The sequence below is a fragment of the Lutra lutra genome, chromosome 5 (assembly GCF_902655055.1).
Source record: "Lutra lutra chromosome 5, mLutLut1.2, whole genome shotgun sequence".
Classification (NCBI taxonomy): Eukaryota; Metazoa; Chordata; class Mammalia; order Carnivora; family Mustelidae; genus Lutra; species Lutra lutra.
In genome coordinates, this window is record NC_062282.1 from 101,345,529 (window position 1) to 101,369,868 (window position 24,340).

Sequence of the window (24,340 nt, forward strand, 5' to 3'; positions counted from 1 at the left end):
GACTTGAGCTGAAGGCAGAGGCTTTAACCCACGGAGCCACCCAGGTGCCCCCTTTTTAATGTTTCAACTGATTTAGTACTAGTTCCACAAGGTAGAATAAAGTATATCCAGCCTGAAAGAGAGGCAAACTCCATAAACTGCATTCCAGCATTGCATATGGCAATGTGAATTTGATGGAATGAAACCATGTGATTGGTGTTTTCCCAGACTTGCAGTCAGGAGTTGTCATCTGAGTGTCTCAAATATGCCTGATGCAGAAAAGACATATTAGGAAGCTAAAACCCACCCTTGGTCTTGTTGCACTTCTCTTCTTCTCCCTTTGCCTTTATTGTCCAGCCATACCTGCCATGTTGGTATTGTGCTCCTTTGGCTGTTCTGTTTCAATATCTTTCCTATGAACCTGTTTATATTTTCAGTTTCCATTTTGGACTTAACAACCTCTTATCTTCTCGGTGGAGAAGTGATTTTTTTAATGCACCAAAGCCCTGATTAGACCACTTGAATGAAAGATGCCATAGTACATGATCTCTCCTATTTCACTGAGAGTCCTGAAAAAATAGGAGGTTGTATGTGATGCTCATACCACATATTCTCTTCTGTGTTCCATAAAATTTTTGGCAATATTTTTTTCATTCTCTTTAGTTTTTCCTCATCACTTTGCCATTGGATAAATGTCTCAATTTTCAAGTCATCATACATGAGGAAGGTAGTAGGTCCAATACTTTCCTTATTTCTGTTCATACTCTGTGTCTATGCCTAGAGCTGCAACTCATCAGTCAGTGGTTTCATGGGCCAGATATTTATTCCAAAGAAAAGTGGGCGGCAGTATGGTATTCAAAGATAATCTTTACATCTACAAGATCTGGCATATAGTACTGGCATTGAATACTAGTTTCATTTAGTGTTTGTCTACTGTATGACTTAGATGCAAAAATTGAGACCTCCATAAATATATACGTGGTTTGGAAATGAGAGCACAACTTATTTTAATGATTTGGATATATGTGATGTATTTTGTTCATAAACTTACAGTATTGAATACATTTCAACGGCTCCACTCAGTTGTTGTGAAACATCAGTAAATCCTACAAAGTAGAAGTACTCCTGAATTAAACTGCATTTAAAAGCATTTGCTGGGGCGCCTGGATGGCTCAGTCATTAATCATCTGCCTTCAGCTCAGGTCGTGATTCCAGGGTCCTGAGATCAAGCCCCACATCGGCTCCCTGCTTGGCCGGAGTTTGCTTCTCCCTCTCCCACTCTCTCTGCCTGTGTTCCCTCTCTCTCTGTGTCTTTCTCTGTCAAATAAATAAAATCTTAAAAAAAAAAAAATCATTTGTTTCTAGATTATTGCGCACTCACACTTATCTTTAATATTTTGCTTACACTGTTTAAGGATATATCTTGGTTGGGGAGCAAGTATTGTAGATTAAGAATAACTTGTGAAAGTCACAAACTTTTTTTTGTTATTCATTGTTGAAATTATTAGCTAGTAGATCTTAAGAGATGATAGGGAAGACAGTGGTATAAAAAGGAAGCATTGACAGGTATTTTGTTAACCACTTACTTAGAGAAAGTAGCAGATCTTAATTCTGGTGTTGTATTAGAATCACTTGGGAATCTTTGGGAAAAAGTAAGGCTTGGGTCCCAACCCTGGAAATTCTGTTTTAAATGTCCTAGGGTGAGCCTCAAACATGGTTTCCTATGTGTGTTGGTGGGGAGATAGAGGCACTATTGGACCCCAGAAGTAGCTCCATTCATGGTCTCCTCTTTGTCCTAGAGAAATGATGCCCACTTGTTGAATAACTGTTTCCTTGCTTTTCCTTAAATTTCTACTACCTATGTGTTCTTAAATAGTATGCCTTAGCTGTTCACTTCGTAAAATTTCATATTAACCAAAACATATTCTGTGAACTCTTTTGTGACTTTTCTGCAACAATAGTATATTTCTTATTTTTTTTCTATGTTAGTCTGTACTTTTTTATTGATGTTAGGATACTAGTGTGATTATACTGCAGTTTATTCTATTGTTGGTGGATGTTGAGATCCCTTCTGTTTTTGGACAGTTATACATTTTTATGTGTATTTGCTGTGACATGCAAAGCATGGTGCTCACTAGGGTTTATATGTAGGAGTGGAAATGCTTAATTACTGAAGACTTCGGTTTCTTCAGATTTATTCGATGATGGCAATGTATTTTCCAAAGTGGTTATACCCATTTACATTTCCTGTAGCCATGACTGTGAGTTCCTGCGGACTTGGTAATTTATTTTTCCATATTTTGCTGTCTCCAGACCTTGTGAAGCTATAATGGTCCTGAATTTGGACTGAACAGTATATAAAATTACTTTCCTTCAGCAACAGCCTCACCAGTTACTTCAGCCCCTGTGCTCGAACACTGTCGGAAGACCACTGGGGTGGGCTGTATTTCCTGCATCCTTGATCCTCAGTAAGTCAGGCTGGGATGAATACTCTCAGGACCTTGGGTCTCTGATGTGATCGCCTTATTTTCTGGGTGAGAAACTGAGGTGTGGCAGAACGAGAGGCATAGGCCTTGAGCCTCCATCCCTGTCTGGGTCCAGTGGACTCCCTTTATGCCGTGATGGGAAATGCTGATTGAATGGCACAGCCTACTCCCTTCCTCTTTGTGTCTGGGTGATTTTGCTCCCAGGATGTGACAGGTCATACCTTCTCATGTTTGCCATTAGAATAATTACAAGTAATTCTGTTTTAGTAACATTAGTTCACATAACTCCTGGCATTAGCTACACAGGAAGAGACATATTTATTTGGTTAAAAATATATTTTAAACACACCTCCTCCCACTTCTGCCAGATTGTATAACCCCTTTTCACAGCTTGTTTTCCTGACCGCTGTTAAGAATCTGAAACTCTATAACAAGCAGAATTATTTATATATGTCGTGGTGTTTCCTATTTCAGGCTCTTTGCCTGATTCTGGGCTCTGAACGTTCAAACCGAATGAGAAGGCTCTCTCAAACCATCTTGGTCAGCTTCTTATTTGTTTCCTTCAAATATCAGAAGATCCTTTCTACCCCTGCCTTCCCACCTTCCCAGGAGTGGACAGATTGAGAAGGAGGAACAGTTTCAGCAGTGAGCTCTTCTGTCCTGCAAGTTTGCTTTGCTCCTCTGTGAACTAGATGTGAGATTGGAGCCTAGGGAGGGAATGGGGAGCTGGGCTAACAGAACATGCCTTGAAGGTGTTCCAAAGGAGAAAAACTCCTGCCACCCACACTGTCCACCAGGTAGAATGGAGTGAACTCCTCCCCAGGGTCAAGGGTATCTGAGGTACCGCCCCAGGCGATGTATGGAGTTCCATTTAAATGGTTGACCCCATACTTGCCTTTACCAATAGTTTTATTTTAAAAGGGAATGCAGACAGTTTTGATGTTCCCTTTTGGTCTTTGTCTTGGAAGAAAATAGTATCTCATACAGCCATGCAGTGTTTCTTACCCAGTTGAGATTGGGATCTATGACTTTGAAATTCCATTCGAGGGTGGCTGGTTGTGAGCTCCTGCCGACATACTTGTTGCGGAGTGTCCTTGTGTCTTTGTGTTTGCTTTGTTACCTGATCCGAACAGTCTCTTCCTCCTTAAGAAGGGGGAAAAAAATGGAAATGTTCTCAAACATGCCTTGTCAGGAGTCTGTTAAGTATGAAAACACTACCTTCTAATAAAATGAGTTTAAAGGTCAAAAACTTAAAGGGTAAAGCAGAGATAAGTTCTTCAATAGCCTTTTGAAGATATCAGGCATATTAAGCAGATATCTGGCAGGTGTGCACTGCTTTGTCTTTAGATGTTTTGGCATTTCAGATGTTATTTGACCTGGATGGGGGTGGGGGTGTGTGTCTGCGCTGTGTCACACAGACAGGTGATAGAGCAAATGCACAGTGGAGTCAGTGGTATTTCACTTCGAGGGCCTAGTTACAAATTTGAAATAGAACACTTCACCTTCTTGATCTGGATAAAGAAATAGTATAAACCACTAAAAATGTAAGCTAAGCAGTTTTCTTCTGCATTTGTGCAGTGGCGTAATTCCTTCTGATTGTTTCAAATTAGAGTGGGGTTGGACGCTGGCTCCCCTGATAGCATCCCCACAGTCTGCTGGAGAGACAGAGCTGAGCTAACTGCCTGGCCTGGTCAGGGAGGCTGCCTCCATGCAGCCTCAGCAGGCTTTTGGTGGGGGTGTGGGCAGGGTTGGAATTTAATGAGAACTTGAAGGTTGGTTTAATGATGGTCTTCTAATGCAGAGAAGGGGGGGTGGGCAAGGCAGGGAGTTGGATTAGGTGAGGATAAGGATCATGGTATAATATAGATTGGTTTTAGGGCTCAAATGGATGCTTTTTACAGAGGAGTTGATGGGTCTTAAAGGAATGATGAACAGACCATCATTTGCCCGGGGAAGAATCTCCTGGAGTAGTGAAGTTATGCTAATGAAGACAATGGAAAGGTAAAGTCAGATTAATGCAGACCTCCGACTTGTGGAGCAGTAGTTTTTTGTCCTCAGTGTTCAAAGTCTGAGAGAGTAAGAAGCTTTTGTTCACAGATTTTAGTCAAGGTACCAGAGATGGAACTAAGAATGATAGGTGCTCCAAGTAGCAGCTGCAGCCATATCCCTAAAGCTCACTTTTCCTGGGTAACTCATCAGGGAAAGAGCTCCCTTGGTCATATATTCATATATTCATTCATTCATTCATTCATTCATTCAATATGCAGGTATTTTTAGACCTATACATGTGCAGGGCACTGTATTGGGGTAGAAAACAGAAGGGGTCCCTCCCCTCTGGCTTTTCCTGCCAGAAAATCCAGTGCAATATAGTGTGCCATAGACATCCTTCCCATTATAGCTATAGCCAATAACATTCAGCTTGAGGGTAGATGTAATTCACATTCTCACTGCGTGCATTCCAGCAGATCTTGAGTATTTGGATTTTCAGGTTTAGTTTGTGACGATAAGGTTTGTTTTAAGGTCTGTCTTGATGTCTGAGGAGTTTATGAGTCTACCTTTTTTTTAAAAAAAAATATAAACAAATTTATTCTTTTCCATATTTCCAGTGTAATATTTATCATGAGCCAGCTGTGTTCCAGGCACTGAGTATTGCAGTAGAAATACAGGTGTACAAACTATATGCAAATAAGGCAATTTGAACATACACAAATGACGGCAATTTTAACAGTTGCCATTCAGCTCCACAAACACTAGACGACTTCAGTTTGTCAGATATTGTATTAGGTGTTGAGAATAATAAAACCCCTCAGCCTCTACAATGATATGTACCCCTTAATGTGAAAGCTGCAAACCACTGTGAAAACTCAGAACACAGATTAACCAAGAGCCCTTTGTCAAGGGCCATGTGAAGAGGCCCTAGGCTGAGCCATTGAGGCAAAGCATTAGGGCGGTTTGCCAGCCCTGAAACAGTCCCAGGAACCTAATAGATGTACCAGAGCTCCTCCATAAAGTTGGAGAACGACCATGATCTCCGGTTTTCTGGACATGGGAAGCCCGTTTCTGCCCTACCTTCTCATCAGGGAAGGAGCAATTCTGGCTCATGAATGGGAACAGGGACTCCCTTACGGTTGTGGCTTCTGAGACACTGCCCTCCTGAAGTAGTAGCATGTCTTTCAAGAGCAGCTTCGTGTTTCGAAAGGGTGGTGTGCTCCTAGTGCTCGTTTTCCTGTTCTGACTTCTGCACAAGTGAAAGGGAATGTGAATGTGTGCTATAGTGGCTGGAAACAGCACTGTACCAGTGATGGGCAGACCCAGCACCTCTTGGCTGCCTACTTTGGGACAAATCACTCGCCCTGTCCTCAGCAGTAAAATAGGAGTGCCTGGGTGGCTCAGTCGCTTGGGTGTCTGACTCTGGATCTCACTCAGTACAGGTCTTGATCTCAGGGTTGTGAGTTCAAGCCCCACATTGGGGTCCACATGGTGTGTGGAGCCTAATTAAAGTAAGGTATTGGGATTACATGCTTTTGATGGTTCCTTCCAATTCTGACATTCTTATTATGTCTAAATCTATGGTATTAGAGATAAAACATATAAAGCACATTTTTGCAAGTGAAAGAACTAATACCATTTGTTTTTATTCTCAGTTTCTTTATGCAGAGAGTCTCTTCTACACCTGGCTATGAGATGGGGCCTACCTAAGCTCTCTCATTTCCTCTTGTGCCTCCCTGGGGGAGTTCAGGCTTTGTCTTTACCCAACGAAGAAGGTGCCACACCATTAGACTTAGCTTTGCAAGCTGGACACTCCAAGCTGGTTGAAGACATCACAAAGTGAGTTTGGCTACTTGATGGATTAATTCTCTCTTGATCTGTTCCTATAAAGTGTTCCAAGTACTGTGGGAGAATTGAAATAACCAGACCACAAGCTCTTGTTGGTTTTTCTTTTACCATTGTTTCTCATGTATAGAGTACAAAGTACATGAGCAGATGTACAGACATATTTGGTATCAACATTTCATGAAGAGGGAGTTAGAGAAAACATGTCTTTAAGGGCTTTGTTGGGGACTGTAATCAAGGAACAAGTTGGGAAATACTTGCCTAAGTCCTACTTATCTTTCAGGTATCACCTTAAGTAACAATGCTTCAGAAAGCCATCCATGTTAGGATCTTTAATGATTATGAATAATGTACAATATGGTGATTAAAAGGACTAACTTACAATATTAATCATAGTTTATAATTTTAAATATAGGCATAATTTGTTATCTAGGTTTCCCTCCTGTATCACTTGAGGGCTGAAAGTATTTGTTTACCTACTGTAGTATTTCTAATACAGTTTTGGCATATGACACTCATTGAAAGAATATAAATGATTGTTGAATCAATAACAGACATACCCTAAGAGACAATGTGGCTATTAGGATCTAATGAAATAATGTAAAGGAAATAATAAAAGAACTGTAAAGTTTCTTGTGTGCTTCATGATTATCAGCATTTTCACTGAATGAGGAATGTGTGGTTTATTACCTAGAATAGTTCAGACTGGTCATTATACTTATGAAAAGGGAATTTTTATATAGTGATTTCCTTGACTTTGGCCATTATTCCTATGAAAAGAGGATTCATATGTAGTGATTTCCTTGACGTAACAGGTGTTAAAAAATAAATGGGAAAGTACCTTGAAAATTACAAAGTACTGCATAAATATTAAATATCATCAGAGTACTATTATATGGTGTGTCTTGATAGACTGGTTTTTCTTGTTTGGCTCATGAAACTCAATGCAATTAATTTATGGTTTAATGGTACATAAATGAATATTAGAGTAGAAATTTCTGTTTATTTTTGTTCTACTTTGGTCACATGACCACCAAGCAGTGGAAGAGCCCATCAAAAGGGATTGTCCTTTTCTTGACTTTAACGTGACCCTACTTGCTTGGCCCAAGAAGCTAAGGCAGTCCTGCTTTCTTTGACTTAGTCATTGTGGATGGTTCATTGTTAGATCAAAGTCCTGGCTGACTTCATCTTGGGTAGCCGAGTACCTTTCTACTGTCTCCAGGACTGGAAGATATTACATACTTTAAAGGTTTGCACATCTAACAGATCTATTCATGAATGGTATTAGAAGTAGACTGTCAGCTAAATTCTGGGTATATGGTGAAACTTTCATTTTCTAAATTAATAACAATTTTTTGGCTCAGGCTCAGAGTCCATTTATTTCAGTGACATGTTAACATGGAAAGTTGTTTTCTAGAGGATTCTAGTAATTAATATCAGGAGTGTGGAGAGATACCCCAAATCTTAGAGTGCAGGGATCTCTTTTTAGTGCTCCATACGATGGAGATAGCATTTATTTGGTTGGAAGTATATTTTCGTGAGGTGTACATTCATTAATAAAATGGGGCCATGTAAGAAAAGGAAGGAGGCCTAGAGCTATCTCTGTGAAGTGAGGAATCTGGGAGCGGTCTGTGGGGCTGTGACAACATGAGGTGGGCTGCCCTCTGGAAGCACTCGCATTTTCCTCCTGATGCTCCTTCACTGTTGCAATCGCATGACCTTGCGAGCCATCCAGAATAGTACACTAACCGTGACGCCTACGTGTAGCTAATAAATGTGCAATTGTTGTTGGTCAAAACAGAACAGAAAGTAAGTTTACTTTCAGGAATTTAGTTTGGGAATATTGTTTCTTTGTTTATGGATATTTTCACAAATACAACAAAATCAAAATCAAATATATGCATCTTTTAATATGCATGATAAAATGATTTACAACAGTGGACCAGTGTGCTATGAATAACCCACTTGTTTGTAACCTCCAAACCTCACCGTGCTCCCTGGAGATCATATCTGTTTTTCACTGTAATCACCTAATAAGCTGTTGGCTGCCAGCTAATTTGTTCTACCACATGTGACCCTGTTAAAGCAAGAGGGTCTCTTTTTGAGTTAAAAAGAGAATGAAATATTGCAGTAAAATACGACGTTTCGAAGTCAGTAGTTTCATTCGTGCTACAAGTAACGGGTAAAGTATAGTGTATGTGATATATATATATAGATATATATATATATCTATATATATATATATAAAGTAGTGTATGTGAATAGCTCCTCACTTGGCATCTTGTGTAGGGGAAGAAAGTGGCTTTATTATTAGCGTCTGTTTACATGATCTTACGTATTTGTTGTCAGTAGGTGGCTTTCATGGACTGTTTTGCCAGCTGGATTGGTAATACTGGGGGCCGTGGGGGTAGTGGGATGTGGGGGTTGATGTCTCTGAAACTGCCAATGGGTTTTGATTTGTGACATTTCAGTTTCCAGGGCAGACGTTCCCCAGGCTTCTCCAGAGTGCAGCTCAGTGAACAAGCTTTCCTGCAGTATCTTCACTCATCAGAGACTTTGACCCTGACACTGAACCACACAGCCGAGCATTTGTTGGAGGCAGATATTAAACTCTTCAGGAAATACTTCTGGGACAGAGCCTTTCTCCTCAAGGTGTGTATGTCTCTTCATTCTGGTGTATAATAACTCACATTCCTTGAGAGTACACACTGCAAAGTCATTATTTTGGGAACTGTGTTTTGGAGGGTAGCACTTTTTTTTTTTGGTAAAGATTTTATTTATTTATTTGTCAACAAGAGAGAGAGCACAAGCTAGGGGAGAAGCAGGCAGAGGGAGAAGCAGGCTCCCTGCTGAACAGGGAGCCCGATGCAGGGCTCAATGCCAAGACCCCGGGATCATGACCTGAGCCAGAGGCAGCCGCTTAACCAACTGAACCACCCACACGTCCCCTTAGCTACATTTTTCATTCATGTTTTAGTTCTCTCCTCCTAACAGTTTTTCCTATTAATCAGAATGTTGAGAATTTAGTTCTAGAACTTGGCTAAAATTAATAAGGCAACTAGGAAATTTAAGTGTCCTACAATTGCATCCAAATTGACTAAAAAGAATAAAAATTGTTTTAATATACCCCATGAAAAAAAAAGTAGTTTCCTATCTCATTTTTGTTTTATAATCAGGAAGCAGCATTCTCTGATGCCCTTTTCAGGTAGGCTTAGCAGTTACCCTCATCGGAAGACTAGGATTTCAGGGTGAGGGCTGACCCCAGGTAATCATGTGGGCTGCTTGTGTTGGGCCTTGAGCCTGAGTGGTGAGACCTTTTAGGACCCTAGGCACTCAGGCTCCCACCTCCATGGCGCTTCCCAGTACGTACCTGCTCCGGTCCACCCTGTAATTCCATGATGGGGCCTAGAAGAGACAATACTGCATCTTGTGAGTAAGGCAGGTGGGAGTTAACAGCTACGGGGGCGGGGTACAGGTAAGTGGGCACTTGTTTCCTGCTCCTTTGTGGTTTGGTTAACTGTATATATTTCCATGGCTTTTTGTTGCTCTTGTTATTGTGGGCTCAGGATGTTGTTCTGAAATGGTCAAGAGCAAGGCGCTTGATAGACTGAGTTTAATTAATAACATGCCCATGAGTATTCAGGGGTCTGGGCCATTTGTAGGTCTCCCTGCTCAAGGGTGCCCACCTGTCTGCTTGGGAATATGCATGGATGCAGTGTTGGGCTGTTTCACTGTTTGGCACATCAGTATATAATTCTGTGGCTCTTCATCGTTCACTGGCCGGGCAGTAACCATTTGAAAAGAAAAGGCTAAGAGCTCCAGGAGGGCACTTTGTCTCTGAGGCCCCCAGCTTGCTCTCATCCAAGTCAACCTGCACCAGCATACACTGGCTTGCCAAGCAAGGCCTGTGCACAACCTGGGTCCTCTCCGTGATGGGGGTCCTGCCCCCCAGACTCCTGTGTCTTATGGCATGGGGAGGGGTTGCTCAGGATGGGCACCTGCAGAAACAGTAACTCTGGTTTACAGTTTCAAGATTTTCTGTTCTTCTGGCCCCTTTTTTGGTTCATGCATTATGTGCCTGAGGCCCTTCTGCTTGTGATGTAGGACAGTAGAAGACTCGTGGCAGGGACATTTGTAGCCCATGCCTCTCGGTTCCCCCACGTGTCTCTCCTCATCTTCCTGGGTGCTGCCTGCGTGTACTCCAAGCAGCTTTACCCACCCTGTCTTTCCAGACCTCCCCAGACTGGCTGGCCTGTCCCAGCTCCCAGACCTATGTTTGTGATTTCCATCTCCTTGTCACATATCTAAAGCCACTGATTGTTTTAACTGACTTTTTTTTCTTTTTTTCTTTCTTAGACTCTTGAAGATCAAGAAGCCAGGCCAGAGGAAAGACGAGACAAACCATCCAGTGCTGCAGAAACTGAAGAAGGTACACAGGCTCCTTCCCCGCCCCGAGAAACCCAGAAAGTGCTGAGGACTAACAAGTTAACTGGTGGTTGAAGTTGAAGTGGGCTGTGAAGGTGGCAGGGACCAGGGGACTCGCAAACAAGATCAGGACTGTGGGACACAAGGACCTTGGTTCCTCTAACAGAGTTGAATGATGTAATCTGTTGCCACTTTTTATTCAATTAGCATTAAATGAATGCCCTTGACTAGGCCTTGCCACCCTCCTGATCTTAAGGCTACTCTCCTGACTCAGTGTATTCTCCTTATGTTCAAGTTTGGTGTGATCCTTCCAGGCTGTCCTTCCTCAGTCACTGGCCCCTTAGCTCATTCCATCTTTGTGGATCCCTGCTCTGCCCTGGGCTAGTTGGTCTTGAAGGGGATGGAGATGACCACGGGCATACAGGCCCGAAGGTAGGGGAGGCTGGATGAGCCACAGGGTGCAGACCGTCGTACCCAACCCAGGTGGTCCCACACAGTTGTTGACAGTCCTCGTGGGGCTTCCAAGACTGAGTGTACACAGCTACTTGGGGAGTCCCCAGCAAGAGCTATATTCTTTTTTTTAAAAAAGATTTTATTTATTTATTTGACAGACAGTGATCACAAGCAGGCAGAGAGGCAGGCAGAGAGAGAGGAGGAAGCAGGCTCTCTGCTGAGCAGAGAGCCCGAAGCAGGGCTCGATCCAAGGACCCTGGGATCGTGACCTGAACCGAAGGCAGAGGCTTTAACTCACTGAGCCACCCAGGCACCCCAAGAGCTATATTCTTAATAATGCACTATTGAGGGGCACCTGGGTGGCTCAGTTGGTTAAGTATCTGTGCTCAGGTCATGATCCCAGGATCCTGGGATTGAGCCTCACATCGGGCTCTTTGTTCAGCAGGGAGCCTGCTTCTCCCTCTCTCTCTCCCCCTGTGCTCTCTCTCTCTCTTTGACAAATAAGTACATTAAAAAAAAATCTTTAAGAAAATAATGCATTATTGATCCCTCAGTTGTATATAAAACCCAGCTCATCTGCAGGAATCCTGTACTTCTTTGTTTTCTCCAATGTGGCAGTTTCTCTGGGCATGCAATCGACTTCATTTCACATTTTTTTTTTTAAATTAACATATAATGTATTATTTGCTCCAGGAGCATTTCATGTTTGTTTTTTAATTTTTTTTCCCTTTTCCATATACAAGTAAGTCTGATCTGTTAGCAAGTCTTCATGATAGACACAAGTTTTGATTCTGGGGAACATATTTTTTTAAGAATTTATTTATATATTTTATTTATAAATAAATAAAGAGAGAGATACAGTGAGAGAGGAACCCAAGCAAGTGGAGTGGGAGAGGGAGAAGCAGGTTCCCGCCAAGCAGAGAGCCCAATGCAGGACTCAATCCCAGGATCCTGGGATCATGACCTGAGCCAAAGGCAGACACTTAACGACTGAGCCACCCAGGTGCCCCTCTGGGGAACATTGTTATCTTTTTTCTTAAATAGTCCTGACTTCTTGGACAGATTCTGATTTCATGTTTGTTTGTTTGTTTTTTTTTGTTTTTAATCCCAAATCTTAGTAATTGTAGGAATCTGACTTTGTCATTATGTCTTATAAGGTAGTTTGGGCAAACGATTTACATACTGAAATACGTATTATCTGATGATCAAGTCTTTCCTTTTCCTTTATATTTTAGAATATTTTTTATTTTTTGAAATTATGTGTGAGGATGAGGTCATATATATTAAGGTATGGTTACATTATTCCATTTCAGGAGAGTGGAGAGACATTATAAAATATCTGTTATGTGTAAAGGGACAATAGTCTGATAAGGCTGAGAACCACAATGCTGGATGCTGGGGTTAGGGAGAAAAAGTAGGGCAAGACTCTTGCCCTGAAGCCACCAAAATTGACTGCTGGTGAATAGTTTTGATTCTGCCTGTGTTTGGCAACATAAGTTGGATTTCACTTATTTGTCAGGTAGTAAAATCTTCAACTCTTGCCCCCCATGTTTGTTAAAAAGTAGTCTTGGATGGGGCACCTGGGTGGCTCAATCATTAAGCGTCTGCCTTCGGCTCAGGTCATCATCCTGGGGTCCTAGGATCAAGGCCCGTATCAGGCTCCCTGCTCAGTGGGAAGCTCACTTCTCCCTCTCCCACTGTCCTTGCTTGTCTCCCTGCTTGTCCTCTCTCACTGTCTCTCTTTCTCTCTGTGTCAAGTAAATAAATACAATCTTAAAAAAAAATAAAAGTAGTCTTGGGTAAGGAAGGTTTGTAGCAAGTTGTTGGAAGTCTGTGGGGCCCATCCATCCCGCACACACTTCTGGATTAAGTTCAGCAGCTGGGCTTGCTGTTTAGGCTGGACCTGCTTGGGCCCCCATGGAGTTGCCCTCACATCTGTATTCTCTAGATGAGGTACTGGTGGGTTGGAGTTTGCAGGGGGGCAGTTCCTGCCTGCCTAAGGAGGTGGTGGGTCACCTTGTGCTTTCTCCTAAAAACCTGTAGGAGAAACCTCTTTCTGGTTTCCTGTCAGGAATGCTGCCTTCTCCTGAACGTTTGACTTGCATTTATTGCTCTACCTGTAACTTACCAGGTGTTTTTCTTGTAGCTGGTTGACAAAAACCAAAAACTTCGTACTAAGTTTCTGGCCTGCATATGTGTAGGGTACTGCTGACTACATTTTTGTGTGATCCTTATTTATGAAGCTCTCATCCTTGCTTTTTTTTTCTGGTCATTTTTACTTGTGTATTTTCTTCCCTTCTAATCCACCTTTAAACTAATTGAGAGCAAACTCGGGTCTGAATAAGTGTTTAAATTCTTGCCCTTAAGGGACTGACAGTTGGGATTGGGGCAGAAAAACAAGCTGCCCCAGCACATTATGGTAAGTCCAGCAGGAGTCATATACAAATATTGGTATGAGGAATCTGTGGCTTGGGATGGTGGAGTGGTCAGGGGAATCTTCCTGGAAGAGGTGGCCCTGGAGCTGTGATCATACAGAAGGAAAGAAATCCCAGACAATGGAAATGTACGCAATACAGAGTTCTGAATCACACGATGTATAAAGGGAAATGCAGATCATTTTGTACTCCTGTTGATTAGGGGTGGTGTGTGTGTTTGTGTGTGTGTGTGTGTGTGTGTGTGTTGCCAGTAACACAGCCTTGGGAGGGAGGCATAGTGACCTGGCTTATACACAAGGCAAGGAACTGGAGCTCCACCCTGACAGCTGTGGGAGCTGTTTCAAGCAAATCAGGTTAGATTATTACTTTCAAAAGGTCGCTGTGAGAATGTAGAATGCAGACTGGAATGTTTGGCGGGGATTAGGGAGAACGGAGTGGGGGGGCACACTGCTGTAAGTAATACAGAAGAGGGTCTGTACCACAGCAGTGTAATGATCGTGGAGAGGTAGGGACAGGTGGGGACTGTCCTGAAGGTGGTGCATGTCAGTGGTGAGAGAGGAGGGTGATTCCTCCAGTCTTGCATGTCCCTAACTGGGATAGACCTTACAGGAGGCAGGATCATGGCAAAAATTGTACCCCATTTTAGATGGGCTGGGTTTGATGGGTCTAGGAGCAGCCAAGGTAATACAGTTGGAGTCTTGCAGGCAGTAAGCAGAAAACAGCAACTCAAGTGCTCCAACTTCAAGTCATTAGTGTGTGTATTGGGTAGACCTTCTAGGCAATGCTTTGATTTGTATATTCTTGGAGGACATATTAGAGACTGTCCTCAGGTTCAAGCAGAGGGCAGTAGTCAAGTAAAGAGAAACTACTCTGTTTTTGTCCATTCATAAACCTGTAGACAACGCAACTGGAAAAACAAAGCATTTTGAATGTCAAAGTCTGCTTTTTTTCCCCTTTTTTTTTTTTTAAGATTTTTTTTTTAAATTTATTCATTTGACAGAGAGAGATCACAAGTAGGCAGAGAGGCAGGCAGAGAGAGAGGAAGAAGCAGGCTTCTGAGCAGAGAGCCCGATGCGGGGCTCGATCCCAGGACCCTGAGATCATGACCTGAGCCGAAGGCAGCGGCCTAACCCGCTGAGCCACTCAGGCGCCCCTTTTTTCCCCTTCTTATTTAAACCCCCGAAGCGAACTTTCCCTTCGTGACCCACTAGAAGATTCTTTTTTTTTTCCCCTACTAGAAGATTCTTAAGAGATCATGTTTTTGTGTTTCTCCAGAGTCAGAGAGTGGAGGGGGAAACCCTAAGCTTGTATCTATAGCTGCCATCGGTTAAAAGATGAGAGCATTATCCTGGAGATGGGCTTTCCTGTCCCCATTAGGGTGATAAATGGTGTCATTATTGTCAGCGAGCCAGTTATGTTTCCATAGTTTGTAACTGTAATCATACTCCCAGAAGGATGGGCAGTTACTCCAAATGGACGAAATGACCAAAACATCTTCACATTTTTAATTTGCTCAGAGGTGTAAGCTAATTATTAGTATTAATCCACCAACTGACTCTTTTGTCCCTTGCCTTCTTTGTTCCTATTTGATATCCTATTCTAGGATTTCCTGACAAGCATTGTGAAAACCCCAGTTGCGGTAGATGCTTTGAAAAATAAGGATTCTCTGACCAAATATGTTGAAAATGCCATCTATGAAACCCGCACTCCTTGTGGAAGCTGAGAGTACCTTTAATGTTTTTTAGCTTCTAGTTAAGTCCTTCCATCATGGCTCCTGTGCCACATTATGTAAAAGTTCTCTAAATGGTTCATGGAAGAATCCCCTTTTCACGGTTCTTAGACCATCTCATGAAGGTGGTCTGGGTAAGGAACAGGCAGTTGCTGCTCTTTCTCATGTCCACTGTTCCTGCCCTTTCCTTCCCTTTCACCATCACCTGGGTCCTCCACATCCATTAGTACGGTAGTAGGTAATGCTCACATCGGGAGCTGGGCTTGGGGGTGTCTGTGTTTGTAAAACTCATAGTTGTCCTGACTATTGAAAACACCCATGCCTCGCCACACACCCCGCTGCGCTTTCTGGTGTTGTTTGGAAGGCTCGTGACTGCCTTGAGTCTCTGGGGCTGTAAAACATACAGAATCACCACAATCCCATTGACTATTACATGACTCCATTTTGTTTCATATTCTTGTGTCGTTAATTAAAGAAACCACAACCAGATCAAACCAAAACCATGTGTGACTGGCTGTCTCAACTTCTGTGTTAATAGTCCCCCCCCTTTTCCTCTCCATTAATTATGTTCCATATTTTCATTCACAAGGAAATGGGGAGCTGGGACTGGAGTTTGAGGTGTAGTCACAAAGGACGGGAGGCAGACTCCATTTCTGCAGGGCTGAAGCGGAAGTTCCCTGCAGGGCAGAATGGCTTCTACTTCATGACCCTGTGAGAAAGGGGGGAGAGTCTGTGGATCCAAGCACAAGGCACAGCCCAGGCAGGCCATCGAGTGTCCTGCAGGCTCACTGCCTTACCCGTCCAGTGAACGTTGGAGTGCTCACTTGCTGACAGGCAGTGTTCTAAGCACTGATGACATAGCAGTAACTGAAATTGCAAAGGCAAAAACCCTCATCTCGAGGAGCTGACTGTTACAGAACTGCCCTCCAGTATTTGTGGAGGGCTGGCACTGTTCTAGGTGTTGGGAATGCTGCTGTGAGCGGAGCAAAGTTGGGGCGTTCATGACAGGCACTGGCCAGTGGTTATGGAGAGGGGCATTTCTAGGTGTCGGGAGTGGGTTTTCCCAATTTTACACACAAGGAAGTGGCAGCACAGAGAGATCACGTAACTTGTCTGAGGTGAGGCAGCTTGCCCAGGCAGTCAGAAGGTCAGGCCCATGTACTCTGACCTCTCAGCCTGTAACCTATCCACCACCCTTAGGTGACAGAACACTCAGCTAGGTAGTCTTGGGGCTGCTGGTGGAGAGGTCTCTCCAGCATTTGTGCGATGGAGAAGTGCAAAATTGGAATCATTGCCTTGAAATGAGCTTTCTTCCACATGGCTGACCTGTCTCATAAAGTTCTTATAAGGAAGATTTATGCCCCACATGTACAGGCATGCCTCGATGACACACACCAGCTACAGGCGGACTCTGCTGGAACCTCAGCTCTGCCATGATCTGGCTTCTGGACATGGTGCAGGTTGTTCAGCTGTGTTTCCTTTTGTGCAAAATGATGACTTGGGCGTATCATTTAATACTTCTAGTGAGGCTTAAATGAGCAAATACAGCTAGAGCCCCCGGACTAGTATCTGCCCATCAATGCTTAGCCATGGGCAAGCATCATAGCAAAGATAGCTCGTTACAAGTGCAAGTTGTAACACGTGCTGGGGTGGATTTGGTGGTAATCGTGCATGTATTGGGATACCGAGACGTAGCTCTTCCTGCCATAGTAACGAGGTGAGCAGATTTTTTTGTTTGAACCGTTCTTTAGATGAAGATGCAGCCCTTCTCTGTGTGCTCTGGGTGAGTGAAATGTGAAGAGGGAATTGGTTGGGGGAGTCTCCTTCTTTGAGTGTCTCCTGTGAATTATGGGGAAAACAAGAGGGCTTTTCCAATGCAAGATTTCCTTTCCAAGAGCCTTCATTTTAAATATTGTAACTAAGTGCTTTTTTTAGAAGTGATGAATATGGTTCCGATGTCTGTCAAGATGCAGGTCCTTTCCACCAGGATGGCTGCTGGGACCTGCAGTGTTGGGGATTTCAGGATGGCAATTAGGCTGATCTGTGGGGGTGGTTACTCAGTTGGACACGGAGTTCTTATCTTAACCCTACAATGGAATATCCATCCAAGGACTTGATCAGCGTTGTTCACCTGAATGTCACGTATTTTAACATTTTCGAGACAATACAAATCATATCCAGGGAATGTACTTACTTTCCAGCCCTGGGAAGTGATTTGGAATTGTTCATTTCATCTTAAAGAACAGCTCAGCTTTTTCTGTGCTTCCTTTAAAGGCTGATTTTGCCAATCTACTTTCTCCTCCTACCCATAGAAGAGAGGGATTTTCATCATCAAAGGGCCAAGGATAAAAATAGGATATCAAGTTGATATGATGCTCATTTTGTTTGTTATTGCAATACTGGTATTTTCTCACACATGAAGATAAATTCTTCTCCTTGCCTCCCCCACTTATCAGGAGAATCTTAGCTAGAGCTGGAAGGAATCTCAGCTTCTTCAGAACTCACCCAGATGTAACAAACTCTGCTCAGTTGTACTGTGGATACTGGTTGTAGCTGGGTCACATCAGCAGGCTAGAGGCAAGGACTAGCATTAACGGAGCCTGATTGTATCAGGAGTCTAATACAAGTGAAATAAGCTTAAGTTGAAAATATAGCTAAAGAGTTTATTTCCTGAGTTTAAATAGAATCTAAGTGGGAGGTCAGAGGGACAGAAAAGTATTCAAAAAATAAAACTGAATGTTGTTTGTGTCTTTCCAGTATGACTTGCCTCATTTATTTAAGCAGTTGAGTAAATCAGGGAAATTACCACATGACCACAATGTGAGATGGCATGATTTAGAGCTTCTGCTTATGTGGTAGTTAAAACCAAATTTTTGGGCTGAGCATCTTTTTTTTCTGCCCCGTAAGTTCTTCACTGTTGGAGATTTTAAGGGGAGTGGGCAAATGCACACTGGAGATGTCAACAAAACAAACCCCAAACAATATTATAAAAACATATTATGCATAGTTACCATATGACCCAGTAATGACACTCCTAGATAGAATGAAAACCTCCTTCTCCATAATAACCTGTATGCAAATGTCCATAGCAGTATTATTCATAACTGTCAAAAAGCGGGAGCAACCTAAATGTCTATGGGGAGTGGATCTACAAAATGTGGTCCGCCCATACAATGGACTGGCATTTGGCAATGAAAAGGAATGAACTACTGATGGATGATAACATGAACGAATCTTAAAAATATTACGTTCTGTGAGAGAATCCCGATATAAAAGACCGCATGTGGTGCGATGCCATTTATAGGAAATATCCAGCACAGACAAATCCATTAAGACTGAAGACTTCATTAAGAATGAAGGTTGGTTGGGGTGCCTGGGTGGCTCAGTGGGTTAAGCCTCTGCCTTCGGCTCAGGTCATGATCTCAGGGTCCTGGGATGGAGCCCCACATCGGGCTCTCTGCTCAGCGGGGAGCCTGCTTCCCCCCTCTCTCTGTCTGCCTCTCTGCCTACTTGTCATCTCTCTCACTGTCAAAGAAATAAATAAGATCTTTAAAAAAAAAAAAAAAGAATGAAGGTTGGTGGTTGCCTTTGGGGTGGGTTGGGGGCAGCTGGGGAGAAAGGGGTAGTGGGTGCTAACGGGTACAGGGTTTCTTATTGGGGGTAATGTAGATGTTCTCACATTGTGGTAATGATTGCAAAATTCTGAATATGTCAAAATTAATTGAATTGTACACTTTAAATGGGTCATTAGTATATTATACCTTAAAGCTGTTAAAAAATATGCATGTAGAGAAGAAGTATATTCTAAAACATTAACAGCGGTTTTATTTATTTTTTCCTTTTTCTTAATTATTTTTTGTGGCTCAAAAAAAGTGCCACAAGTAACTTAAATTTAAAAAGTTCTTAAAACAAGATGTCAAATTCTTTTTGAAAGGATGTAGAGTGCAAATATGAAAATTACATTTAAATAACCCATTGGGAGTTGCTTTAGGGCAGAAATTTCTTCTCTCACCTTGATGTCCTCGCCCTGGCTGATCCTGTGGCTCAGCAGGGACCCAGCAATGCTTGTTCACTTTGAATGGACTGTTGGGGCTCACAGACTAATGGGGCTTATGCTGATATTTCTATAGATAATCACCTTATCCTTTCTCCCAGTCCATATTTATACTGGGGATTCCAAAAGATAGTTTTTTGTTTTGTTTTATTTTATTTTATTTATTTATTTATATTTATTTGACAGAGAGAGAGAAAGAGAGAGATCACAAGTAGGCAGAGAGGCAGGCAGAGAGAGAGAGGGGAAGCAGGCTCCCCGCTGAGCAGAGAGCCCAATGTGGGGCTCCATCCCAGGATCCTGAGATCATGACCTGAGCTGAAGGCAGAGGCTTAACCCACTGAGCCACCCAGGTGCCCCCAAAAGATAGTTTTTACTAGTATTCCCACTTTTAGGAAAAAATGGAGTAATCAGGATACTGAAACAAAAGGGCCCAGGGTTAAAATAGTCTCTGAGTGAAAGAGTAGGAGAGTTTCTTAAATTTGTCCCCTTTGCCATTTTAGTTCTCTGGGATTTGTGAATTGTAGATACATAGTAGGATAAAACCCTGAAGTCATAAACTGAAGTTGTTAGAAGGGAAACACCAGTGCCTAATTGGAAAGGAAAGGGTGGGTTGGGGCATTAGCTGGAGGGGTGGGAGGCAGCAAAGGGAAAAGCATTCATCTGTCTGCTCAATCTGGCAGTTCAGAAGTTGTGATAAACAGTGCTGGTATTCAAAGTGTTTCAATTAGTATTTCAAAAAAGCGAACAACTTTCCCTTCCCTGTCCTGACCTAGAGCTTGCCTAATGATTCACTACATCTCATCAGCTCTTTTGGGCCACCAGATTGAGGTGGAGGAGAGAAGCATTTATTCAGTGCCTTTAATATGCTAGGCACTCACTTGGCACTGGGGATTCAAGGGTTGGGCCAAAATCAATTTGGACCCAGCCTTCCCAGAACTCAATCTGCTGAGAGAAAAGGATCCATTCAGACTCTGCACCGCTCTCAGTCCCTTTGGGCCTTTGTGGAGGAGGCAGCGTGAGCTGAGAGCAGGACCCTCGTTTTTCAGTTGTACTTTTGATGGTGCTCTGCCAATCTAACCCTCTTGGGAACTTGGTTGTGCACAGTTGAACCTGAACCAGGAATGAAGCAGGAGTAGTTGTCTGGCTGGCTCTGATCATGATTCTTTTTTTTTGCCTCCTTCCTGGGAGGAGTCAGATGACACAGCAAAGGGTAGTTAAGGAGAATACCAACCGTCCTGTATTTTCAGTGTGAGCTTTTGCTTTGCGTAAGTGTAGCCTCTGTGGTCCCATTTTTCAAAAAGGGGATGGTAAGACTTAACACAGAGTTGAGATCTATTAGGCTAATCTGTTTCTTAACAAAACCCTGGTAGTAATCTCAGAGCTACTTACCCCTATTGTTTGAAAACCCTGTTTGCCGGTGCAGTGTCACTGGTGAACATGAATATTAGAGATTATTTATTGTTCCATTATAGTTTGGCAATAAGAAAACATGTCTATTTAAGTTTGGTAAATCGGATTTAGAAGGGATAATCCTTCTGGGTGGGCCATGCAGGCAAGATTAATAGGCCTTTAAAACAGAAGAGTTTGAATTACTGATATCATTATCTGCCCGGAGGTTGCTATAGCAATGAGTGGTTTGATTGGTGTTGCAGTGGAGTGAGTGTAAAAGGATCCTAGTCATTTAGCAGAAACTCTCCTAGAGCAATTTGATTAAACTCCGGTCGAATGAGTGCCCAGTTCTTTAAAAGCTCTAGGATGTAGTTGTGTGCTGTCCCAGATTAATTAAAGATACTTTATTACTCTGAATCTATACACTGTCACGAATATTTTTAATAATGTTCGCATAAAGGTTTAATAGCTTGGAAAGCTATTTTTAAAGTGATGAAGTACAAATTTTATAAACACTTGCCTTCTCTGGTATAGTTTGTGGCAAAGTTGCCTTTAATTAGATTATACCTGAAACAAGAGAAAAATGCAGTAGATGATACGGAAAACTGTAGGCTGACAGTGTGCAGTGATATTTTGAGAGTGGCAGGAAGCTGGGCCATGGTGACACTGCTTCTGTTACTGCAAGCCAGGTTTTCTCAGCTGCTGTGGCCTTCTGCATTAGCACAATCTTGAGCAAAATGTCCTGTTTCTTTTCATCAACGCTCTAGGTACATAATTCTTTAGAAATGCAGAATCCTAAATTCAAGAGCATGTGGCCTGAACAGATTTTAAAAGGGGTATTTTACAGTAGTGTAATAAAAATGTGTGCGACTCTCTTGCTGTTGAGGTTGAAGTTTCTTTGGAAACTTGGGTTCTCGTTACCCTCCCTTTCTTCACCATCTTGGCGTTCTTTTCCCCACCTAGCCAACTTTTAGGGTTTGGGTATGTGTATTCAAAATCCCTCGTATGTTCTATAGGGGCTTCCCATCAATGTCTGCATCTGTGCGATGGGGCAGAGAGCTTTACGTTAGGGTTTTGCATTTTGGCACCTGAGCCGCAGGCTTTGGAAGGGTGAAGCTGGTTCATTTTGGCATTCCCAGTGCCGGCCGCATTGTTCTGCAAACGTTACTCTGCTGCCACCTGGAGGCCCTGTGTGGGATGTGCATTTATAGGTAGATGGGGGCGCCAGAGAGCAGAAGCTGCCCAGGCTGGGTGTCCGCAGGTCCTTAATCCCTGCTGACGTCAGTTGACAGGACCATGTGAAATTGAAGCTATTATTGTTTCATTTTGAACTAAGGGGCTGATAAGGATTATAGATTCAAGAGCAGTAAACTGTGGAGAATAAATACCTCATTATTTGTTGGTAAATGCCAAGGTCCTGTTATGCACATTTTATTTATTTTTATTTTTATTTTTAAATTAACATATAATGTATTATTAGCCCCAGGGGTACAGGTCTGTGAATCGTCAGGCTTACACACTTCACAGCACTTACCATAGCACATACCCTCCCCAATGTCACAACCCAACCACCATCTCCACACCCCCCTCCCCTGGCAACCCTGTTTGTTTTGTGACATTAAGAGTCACTTATGGTTTGTCTCCCTCTGGATCCCATCTGGTTTCATTTTTTCCTTCCCTACCTCCCAACCCCCCACATTGCCTCTCAAATTCCTCATATCAGGGAGATCATATGATAATTGTCTTTCTCCTATTGACTTATTTCACTCAGCATAATACCCTCTAGTTCCATCCACGTTGTTGCAAATGGCAAGATTTCATTTCTTTTGATGGCTGTGTTATGCACATTTAAAAAAAAACCATCAGGACAGTGAGAAAGTTGACTCTTCTGCTCTATCCTTGCCTTACTATGACCCGTCAGGGAAGTACTTTACACTTTTTCTAAGCAAGAACTTGAGTGAACCTCCTAGTTTTGGTGCCTGGCAATAAGGGGAGCTTGAATAAATCCACCGGGAGGTCTGAACTTCAGTTAATTGACTGGCAAAGTGGAGTGGGGACCTATCTAGGTAAACTAGGGGCTATTCCCCAGAATTGGCACTAGGCAGGGCAGCTGAGGGGTCCAGAGGAGTCCTTGGGTCCACATAGTGTATATTTGTATGCTTGTTGGTAAAGTTTCTTAGCTATCTGCCCTTGCTAGGAGTGTCCAGTGCTTATTTTCCCCAGCCCCAAACCTGCTTTTGGTGGTTAAATATCAACAACAGTGGCTCTTATTAATGGGCAACTCAAGTGGGAAAATAATCAGTCCAGACCTGGAGAAAAATACCCCTTAAATGAGCCTTCCTGTTTAGCCTGGAACATCCTGACCACTAATATTTCCAGGAAAGCCTTTATTCAGAAGAAGGGTACCCAGTGTGCTTGGGGCCCGTCAGTGCTCAGCCCAGCAGTCTTTGCGGTGGGAGCCAAAGGGTTGTGTTGGTGTCGCGGACTTACAGGGATGTCCGAGGAAAGGCCAGACCTCATCTGGAATGAATTATGCCCTTTTGAAACATGAAATCTGTGGTATTTGAGGAACTAGACATGTGGAATATCCTCAGGTAGGTACCAGTCATGTTCTTAAAATCTCTGCTATTTTGAAGAGCCTTTATTCTGTGAGCAGCCTTCCTTTTGAATCAGGGGCATTTGTTGATTTAATGATTTTTTTTTTTCCTCAGGATTTCCTGTAAGAGGTCCTGGGCTTGTTTACCTTTCGGTCCACACAAATATTACCAGAGTGTGGCAGTTGGGCTGTCACATATTCTGTGGAGAGTTGATTTTTAAGAAGCCTAATCTAGCCTAGCTCCTCACAGACAGCTCCTGGGGCAATTCATGTATAATTGTTGTCTACTTTTTGGGTTTTCTTTCCTTTTTTTTTTTTTTTTTTTAAATGAAAGCTCCTATCAGATCCTGATGAGGATCATTCCTTTTGCAGGGATTAAGAATTCGGCAACCAGCAGATCATCACCTGAAAAGGAGAATGTAAAGGTAAGGATTCTCTGTCCCTCTTTCTTTTTGGAACTTTCCCCCAGAGCTGCTGTAGAAGTGAAGATCTAGTGGTAAGAAAAAAAAAAATCTACTTCCCCTCCCCCACAAAAAAATCAAAAACAAACCTCCAGCGGGGTAGACCATGTCACGTTCAGAATAACTTGAAATTTTTATTTACTTATTTATTTTAAAAATTAAAAAAATGTGTTTTTTTTTTAAATCACCATAAAATACATCATTAGTTTCAGAATAACTTGAATTTTCAGTCTCTGTTCTTTATGACCCAAGCTGGCTGTCTTTCTGGTTTGTACTTGTATATGCAAGATGATTATACACATTTTCCAAAACAAGTTTTTCTTTAAAGATGCATAGCTCCAGATGTTTGCCAGCAGTGTGGCTGCAGGAGTATGCCCGGGAGACGGCCTCTGGGAAGAAAGGACCTTGGGAGGGCTTCCTTGTGGGGCAGGTCCTTCCCTTTCTGTAGCTCTTGAATAATACGAATTAAGTACAAGACTAGTTTTGTTGATGTGTGGCG

At 42.6% G+C, this 24,340-nt stretch overlaps 1 protein-coding gene across 10 annotated transcripts in view; it reads left to right on the top strand.

The window, feature by feature from the left end:
* The window catches only part of ARHGEF28 (Rho guanine nucleotide exchange factor 28), a 314,675-nt gene that overhangs the window by 149,623 nt on the left and 140,712 nt on the right, over positions 1–24,340 (top strand). For all 10 annotated transcript variants that reach the window (XR_007127439.1, XM_047729921.1, XM_047729911.1 and 7 more), the window contains 4 exons: positions 6,110–6,293; positions 8,771–8,951; positions 10,656–10,728; positions 23,753–23,805. Coding sequence is in view for 9 of the 10 variants with exons in the window: in XM_047729921.1 (XP_047585877.1) it covers positions 6,110–6,293; positions 8,771–8,951; positions 10,656–10,728; positions 23,753–23,805 (491 nt within the window). In the remaining variant the exon portion in view is untranslated. The remainder of the gene's footprint in view (positions 1–6,109; positions 6,294–8,770; positions 8,952–10,655; positions 10,729–23,752; positions 23,806–24,340) is intronic.